The sequence below is a fragment of the Elephantulus edwardii genome, unplaced genomic scaffold (genome assembly GCF_000299155.1).
Source record: "Elephantulus edwardii isolate Elephantulus edwardi_28Jun2011 unplaced genomic scaffold, EleEdw1.0 scaffold00021, whole genome shotgun sequence".
Lineage (NCBI taxonomy): Eukaryota > Metazoa > Chordata > Mammalia > Macroscelidea > Macroscelididae > Elephantulus > Elephantulus edwardii.
The window spans coordinates 21430329-21439415 of NW_006399771.1; the positions used below are offsets into that span (position 1 = coordinate 21430329).

At 36.3% G+C, this 9087-nt stretch overlaps 1 protein-coding gene across 1 annotated transcript in view; it reads left to right on the forward strand.

Moving 5' to 3' along the window:
- The window catches only part of CAPS2 (calcyphosine 2), a 60109-nt gene that overhangs the window by 10603 nt on the left and 40419 nt on the right, over positions 1 to 9087 (forward strand). Inside the window, exon 2 of the mRNA XM_006882562.1 lies at positions 1418 to 1540. Within this exon, the coding sequence (XP_006882624.1) occupies positions 1418 to 1540 (123 nt within the window). The remainder of the gene's footprint in view (positions 1 to 1417; positions 1541 to 9087) is intronic.

The window sequence follows — 9087 nt, forward strand, 5'->3', positions numbered from 1 at the left end:
CATTATTATCAATGCATCTTGATTGCATGTACGATCGATCTCCGACTGTAAAAGTTGCTAGAAATATTCTAAATCCTCTTCTTTGGCTCTGGTTGTTGGTGCACATATCAGAATGATAGCGGTATTCACTGGATTTCCTTGTATGCATATGGATATTATCCTGTCACTCACAATACTGTACTTCAAGATGGATGTAGCAATAACTTTCTTAACTATGAAAGCAACTCCATTTTCCCCCAGCTTTTCATCTCCAGAGTAATATATCACAGGATCATCCGACTCAAAATACCCCATGCCAATCCATCTCATCTCACCAATGCCTAGTATGTCAATATTTATGCGTTCCATTTCTTCCTTATCAATATCTAATTTTCCTACATTCATGGTTTTCATATTCCATGTCCCAGTCACCACTGTCTGCTTACAACTGTTCCTCTTCCTTTGTATTTCCATACCATAAATAATAATAAAATTCTGTTTCGCTATCATGAAGACTGAGCAGAGTATAAGGGTAGATCTGATTTTTAAGGAAGATTGGAAGTGAAAACAAGCCCTGGGGCAAAACTCCATGAGGCTGATTAAACAAGTGATCTTATTAGGAGTGTATATATATATATATATTTCTATATCTATATATATTTTTATATATGTGTGTGTGTGTGTACGTAAACTTGTCTTATATTCAGGGAGAAATTTTGTTTTTGTCTTTCAAAATGTGTACATTCTCTTTTAGAGCTTTAATTTTAATTTAATGAGAGTTTTAAGTTCTATGAGAGTATTCGTGGACACATTTGTTAATCTTATCGACTAAACATGTACAATGATATTTGTAAGCGTGTTTACAAGAGTTTATAAGTGTTTATAATGGTGTTTATTGAATGCATCCTGAATGTCATGTGCTTTTATGTTGGGAAAGCATTACATCAATTGTGTGTGTTGTGTTGTGTTGTGTATGTGTGTGTGAAGTAAATGGGTGATTTTTTATTGAAAAACAGTAATTTTTTTGGGATTTGAGTTAAAGATTATAGAGCAAATTGTTTTTTCTTTCTGCAATTTGTATTATGTCTTGTGATATAGTTGACAATCTCTACCCCACAAAGTACTCTTCCCACTTCCTCTCTATTTCTCATTTCCATTTGTTCTTTCCTGCCTTTTTGAGCTTTATCTCTAGAAAAATCCTACCCTTTGATCTTGAATAGTTGAATAGCTATTATTATTCTCATTTAATATATGATTAAACTGAGACTCAAACAGGCTATTTAAACCGTAATTAGACTAGCTGGATTAATATACAATTAGACCTCTCATAATTTGTATTTATAACCCCTATGAAAAGATATTTCTGAAACACAACCAAAGAAAGATATATTCATTGTTTATTTTTTTGTTAAAACTAATTTGTTGCTTTTATACTTAGTGTATAAAAAATGAAGAAGGCATTGAAGATGATCTTACAACTCTGGATAGAAAAGCCCTCTTACAGCAAGGTTTTGCAGACAGTCCTTATAAAGCACTACGGAGTGCCAGAAAATATGATGCAGTAAGTTATCAGCATGTCTTACTTAATTATTAAGTAAATAATGAAGATCATTTCTCCTTCAAAGTTTTATATACTTACAATTAAATAAATAATGTTAAGAATGAAACTTGAATAGAGGTGAATATTCCTTATTATGAAAAAGGAATCATTGTTGTAATTGACATGTGATGGGTATGTTTTATGTGATATGTTGCCTTGAATCATTTAGAGTTCATAAATGTTTTGTTTATGTTGTGAAAAATATCAGTTGGCTATTACTCACTTTGACGAGTTTATATGAGATTGTTTAAAAAAGTGTTCTACTTATTTTCTTGAAAGTCAAAGCTAATTAAACTAGCAAAATTCTGGCCTGCTAAAGGAAAGGTCAGGAATAAAGTAATTTTTCTTTAGGAAAAGGGGAAGAACCTCTAGGCTCTTTTCCTTTTAATCAATTTTTTTCTCTTTTCACCCTCCAATGGCAACAACAGGTTTATTTGTTAAGTTCTGTATGACATGCATAAAAACAAATATGTTCTTGTTAGGTGCAATCAAATTGGCTCTGACTCACAGCATCCTGCTATACAACAGATTGCAATCTTGCCCAATTCTGTTATCCTCATAATATCTGTTGTACTGTTGCAGTCACTGTGTGAATCAAGCTACTTGAGGATCTTCCTCTTCTTCACCAGCCCTTGCCATCCAAACATAGTATTTTTTTCTAGGGATTGGCCGAAAAGTAAATGAGAGAAAGACTCATCATCCTTGCTTCTCTAGTTGTACTTCTTCCAAAATAGAGATGTTTGTTCTTTTGACAGTCCATGGTATATCCAATATTCTTTAGTAAACATAATTCAAAGGTATCAATTCTTTTAATCTCTTCCTTATTCATTGTCAAACCTACATATGAAGTAATTGAAAATACAATGGTTGTGTCAGGAACAACTTGGTCTTCAAAGTCATATCCTTGCTCCATTGCACTTTAAAGAGGTCCTCCACAGCATATTTGCCCATGAAAGTGTTTACAGTCAAGTAAGTGATACACCCCTAAAGCGTTAAGCACTCCGAGATTAGTACTGAAGGCTTTTGGATATTTCCAAGGATGCCAGAGGAGTTCTTGTAGACAAGAGCCTTCCTTGAATTCTGGGGCTGCAAACAGCCTCGGCACATCCCCTGGACCACTTTGAATCAATAGTCTTTGATCAGACTTACTTACACATTGCTTTCTTGAAATAAGATATAGAGAAAGAATACAGAGCCTTGGGGAGTCAAAGATAACTCGGGTCAGCAAAAGTATTTTCTGTTTTTATGTACCCTGAGCAAGGTGTACATGACTTCTTTCATGTATACTATGCCTGCTTCTGTAATAAGTAGGAGGACAGAACAGCTCCATTTTGCTATTTACCTAACAGAGCAGTGGCCATCTACTTCTGAGCACATTTCTCCTGTCTGTGTTTTCCTTCCTCAGCGACAATTAGAACAAGTCATAAACAATTCAAAGCTAATCTTCCAGCCAGTTTGCAAAGACAGAAGATCGCACATGAGGAGACTGCCCATCTTTCTCCTGCACAACAGCAGCTGGATTTGAATCCCTAACCTTTGGGTTGGCAATACAGTTCTGTACCACAACATCACCAAAACTCCAATGCAATATGTCTTTTTATTTCTTGACTGCTATGTCTATGGCTGTTGATTATGGATCCAAGTAAAATGAAACTTTGGCAACTTCAATTTTTTTACTAAAATTATCATGATGCTGCTTATTGGTCAAGTTATGAGAATTTTTGTCTTTTTGGTGTTGAGGTGTTATCCATATTGAAAGCTATAGTCTTTGACCTTTGTTAGTATTTCAAGTGATCATCTAATAAGTACTTCAAGTGTTCTTGACTTTCTGCATGCAAGGTTGTGTCATTGCATATCACAGGTTGTTAAGGAGTCTTTCTCCAATCTTGATGCCACATTCTTCTTCCTTATTCTGTTGTAACTACTGCTGCTTGGCCTATGTACCAGTATAGTCAATTAAGTATTCCACAATTCCAATCCCTCAGTGTCATCCACGATTTATTTTTATCCACAAGTGTTTTTCAATAATCAACAAAGAACTAGTAAACATCTTTCTAGTGTTCTCTACTTTAAGTCTGGATCCATCTGACATCAGCAATAATATCTCTTGTTCTTGAATCAATCCACTTTGATTTTTTTACATTCCTTTTATTTTATAAATTGTTCCATTACACTCATACTGTTGTGCTTTTTTCCCCCCTCTGATTTATTTTATACTAATTTATTCACAAAGTTGGAATATATTGTTTTTCACACAAGATCCTTCCCATTTTCTTTAATTCCCGCCCCCGCACTGATTTGTACAACTCTATGATTAGCACCCCACCCCTCCCCCTGCCCAGCCTCATCCTTCTGCCTCCAACCTTGGAGCCTCATACTCATTCTAAAATAATGATTTTATACAGTATTTGGCCTTGTGGGACTGAGTTAGTTCACTCACCATAATGTTCTCCAGTCCCTCCTAAGTTAGGTAGTAATTTACAAAATCATTGCTCCTGTGTACCACATAGTATTCCATTGTATTAATGTACCACAACTTCTCAATCCTTTCATTTGTGGTTGGACATCTGGGCTGTTTCCATATTTTTGCAATGATGAATAATACTGCTATGAACATTGGTGCACAAGTCTCCATTTGAGCCTCTGTTCTCATTTTCCAAGCAATGGAATAGGTGGGTCATATAGAATTTCTATGTTCAGCTTTTTGAGGAAGCACCAAAATGTCTTCCATAGTGATTGTACCACTATACAATCCCACCAACAATGTATAAGAGTTGCTATCTCACCACATCCTCTTCAACATTTATTGCTTGTTGCCCTGTTAAACTTTGCCACTTGCTACTGGAGTGAGATGGTATCTCATTGTAGTTTTTATTTGCATCTCTCTTTTTACCAGTGATTTGAGCATTTTTTCATGTGTCTGTTGGCCATCTGAAAGTCTTCCTCTGTGAAAAGTCTTTCTACTTATTTTGTGCATCTTGCAATTGGGTTATCAGTTATTTTCTTGTGGGGGCTCCTGGAGAGATTTGTTTTCATTTTCTTGAGTTTCTATTTGAACTTTCTTATAAGCAATTTATCAGTTCCACAATCACTTCCTCAGCCTTGTTCTAACTGGTAATGTGCTTATCATTGCTTTCCACAGATATAGTTCATTTGACTACTGTGTTTTCATCAGGCTACATTCATGAATATCTTCATCAATTATAGGTGATATTTTAGAAAAGATTTTTATAATTAATAAACTATTAGTAATATAAAATTATATCATGTTATTTCCAGCCTCATTCAAATCACCAGTGTTATATATCCTATCAATCCTTCTTTGAGTCCAATATTTGCATTCTAATTATGAGTTATTATTAATGCATCTTGGTTACAAAAATATGGGATGCTTCACAAATTTACATGTCATCCTTGCCCAGGGGCCATGCTAATCTTCTCTGTATCATTCCAATTTTAGTATATGTTCTGCTAAAGCGAGCATGCCTTTTAATCAATTCTGACTTATAGAACTGACCTTGTAGAACAGGACAGAACTGTCACACTGTTTCTGAAGCTGTAATATTTGCAAGACAGAGCTACTAACTACAAAGTTAGTGGTTTGAGCTCCCCAGCCGCTCTGTAGGGAAGGATGAACAGTCTCCTCCCATAAAGTCCTACAGCTTAGGAAACAAGTTATGAGTTACTGTGAGTTGGAATTGACTCTGTGGAGTGAAAATCATTGCTTAAGCAGCTGTCACATTTTTTTTTTCCACCCACAGAGTGGCTGATGTCTTCAAACCACTGAACATTTAGTTAACAACTGAGTGTGTTAAGCATTATGCCTCTAGGCCTCCCTAAAAAGCAACAACAAACTTCAAACTAATTGCTGTTGAGTCAAAATCGACGTATAGCTGTTTCCAGGTTGAGTTTTCAAGGATGTAAATGGCATAGGAGATTGCCTGTCTTCCTCCTGTGCAGGTGCTGGTGGATTCAAACCACCAGAGAGGTTCAGCCTTTTGGTTAGCAATGCAGCTTCCTACAGACTACACCACCTGAGATCATGAATGCTCTTTCTGGTACAAAGAGAGAATTATAACTTTTGAACGGAGTCTTGGTGTAGGCAGACAAAGCTGTGTGAAATTGGAGTCTGCTGGTCACTCCAAGCACTCCTAGGTGATTTATATCTTAGGCACAATAGCAATGGATTTGACAGAATACCATTATTTAGTCAGTTGTAAATTTAGAAAACTGTGCTTTTGACAACCCAAAGAGTAATTAAAAAACAATATGGATCACCATGGGGCCAATTGATTTACTATCATTCATCATGATTGATGGCTAAAAGATGGGGGTTGTTAATAATCTCATCTTGCACAAATCTACAAATAATACTCTTGGCACCAACAGTCAGGAAATCAGAAGACAAGTTGCTTTAGGAAAGCCTGCTGTCTGCAACCTCTCCAAAGTGCTAAAGAAAAATGATGTAACTCTAGAAACTAAGGTGCACCTTTCCCACGCTATGGTCTTCTGTGTTGCTTGCTGTGCTTCTGAGAGCTAGACAATGAATAAATAAACATGACAGAAGGAGAATCCGTGCCTTTGAGTTATGGTGTTGGAGAAGAGTATTGAACACACTGTAGACTACCAAGAGAACAAACAGGTAGGTCTGTGCTAGAGAGGGTAAAAGCAGGTTGCTCCTTGGAGTTAAGGACTTTGAAGCTCTGACTCACATACTTGGGCATGTTGCTAGGAGGGATGAATCCTTGAAGAAGGATAGAATACTTGAAGGGTAGAAGATCAGTACAGGAGAGGAAGACCCTGGATGAGATGGACTGACACAGTGACTGGCAGTGAGGTCAGGTGTGTCAGAGATGGTGAGATTGGCTCAGAATACAGCAAAGTTTAAATCTTCTGTTCATAGGATTACTATGAGTTATAGTCAGCTTGATGGCACATAACAACAACAACAACATGACAATTATTGTTATCACTAAAGGGAAGTCCAATACATATGTATCACACACATTCAGAATCAGTATTTTCTGAAATGACAGCATTGTATAGTCAACTTCTAGACTAGATGGCCCTGTTTGGAATGGATGCCCCAAGTTGCTCTGTCTGTTGCAGTTTTGTTTTTTTTTCCTTATAGACATTATTTTTATATCTATTAGATATTTGTGCTCAATAATTGGGGCAATGGGAGTAGCTGTGTTGGAATCAGTGAGACTAACTCAGGACTGGGGATGCTTCAGAGCTGCTGTTCAGGATGCTGTGAGTCACATAAGAACAATATGATAAAATGAAAACTTTATCCTGAAAATTGACTTCTTTCCTTTAAAATTGCACTGTTAGTGGCAGTGTGTCTAAATTCATCAGCTGATAATGTGGATGTAAACTTCCTGTACTGATTTTTTACTGTTTAAATGAACCACAGAAATAGACTTTACTATATTTATGGCCATCTCTTCTGATTCGTTTGTCATTTTTCAATGTTATCAGATCTTTTTCCTTCTTTATTACTAATGCTTTTCATCTGCTTTATGTTTACCTACTGCTTTCAAGTTGGAATGATTCTATCCATAAGGACCCTCTGTCCACTGGGTTTTCATGGCTGCCAGTTTTTGTAGGAAGAGATTGCCCATCTTTCTCCTGCAAATAGCTGGTAGTTTTGAACTACTGACCTATTTTTGACTAGCAGTGCATCATATAATGCTCTGTTATACAACCAGAGCTCTTTTTTAATGTTTCCATAAAGACCTCTAAAGCAGTGTGACTAAGGGTGGGTCTAGTTTTTATTACAGAGTGTGTCGTTAGGTGTGTTTGCATCAGTTCCAAGTATAGTGACAGAACCGGACAAAATGAAGAGTATAACAGAACAAATGCTGTGCACTCCTGCACCATCTTCCCAGTGGTGCTCTAATTGAACCCATTGTTTCAGGCCCTGTTTTGCAGTCCTTCTCTTTAGTGAGCATGACGTCCTTCTCCAGATACAGGTTCCTCCTGATAACACGCCCAAAGTACATAAGGCAAAAATCTCACCATCTTTGTTCCCAGTAGTACTGTCTTTAGGACAGCCTTTTTTGTCCTTCAGTCCATGGTATATTCCATTTTCTTTCATCAATACCATAATTCAAAATGATCAATTCTTCCCTGGTATACCTTATTCATTATCACCTTTGAAATGTCTGAGGTGATTGAAAATAATGTAGCTTGTTACAGTGTATGTTTGTCCTCAAAGCAACACTTGCTTTTAGACACAATTGTAGAGAGGTATTTTGCAGCAGATTTACACATTCCAACTGGTCATTTGAATTCTTGACTGCTGCTTCCATAGGTGTAAATTGTAGGTTCCAAGTAGAATGAAATCCTTGACAACTTTAATCTTTTCTCTTTTTATCCTGATACTGCTTATTGGTTCAGTAGTGAAGAGTATCGTTTCCGTTGACATGCAACCAATACCGAAGGCTTTTGATCATCATTATGAAACGATGTAATTTTCATTTTTAGCGAACAACATTTGTCATCTCCATATTGCAAGGTTTCCATACTATTAGTTTCCCATACTATTCCATACTATTATTCAGTATTCCATACTATTATTTATATTAGCCAGATTATTTGCGCAGTATACAGACTGAAAAGAATACAATGAGAACAACCTTGACATAGTCATGTCCTGCTTTAAACCATATTGCATCCACTTGTTTTGTCCAAATGACTTGAGGCCTGTTTGCCTATTTTCAAGTTTCAAATGGGCATAATAAGTAAGTGTTCTAGGGTTACCATTCTTTACAATGTCTTCATAACTTTTTTTTATGATATGCAGTGTTGATTACTTTGGCATAATCAGTTAAATACAGGTAAATGTCTTTCCAGTATTCGCAACTTTGAGCCAACAGCCATTGACATTAGCAATTATATCCTTCATTCTGTATCTTCTTCTGAATCTGACTTGAATTTCTGGAAGTCATTTGTCCAACTACTGCTGTAATCATCTTTAATGATTGTTAGCAAATTTTTCCTTTTGTGTGCTATTTTATATTATTAGATCATTTCTACATTCTGCTTGGGTCAATTTTCTTGGGAATGAGCACAAATATGGATTTTTTTCCAGTTAGTTGGCCAAATAGCTATCTTCCAAGTTTCTTGGCCCACATGAGTAAACACATCAGTGCTGCATCTGTTTGTTGAAACACTTCAGTTGGTATTATTTTAGTTTGTGGAGCCTTGTTGTTTGCCATTGTCCTCAGTGCAGTTTGAACTTCTTTATTACCATACTACCAGTTCATGAATAGATGTGGCATTCTGAAGTGGTTAAATGCTGACCAATTCTTTTTAGTACAGTGACCACCAATTACTCATATGCAAATTCAAGCTGAAGCTGAGGAAACTTAAACCAAATCCACAGGAGCCAAAATAAAACTTCAATTTCATACCACCTGAATTTAAGAATCATCTCAGGAACAGGTTTGAGGCCTTGAACACTAATGAGCGAAGACCAGATGAGTTGTGGGAGGATGTCAAAG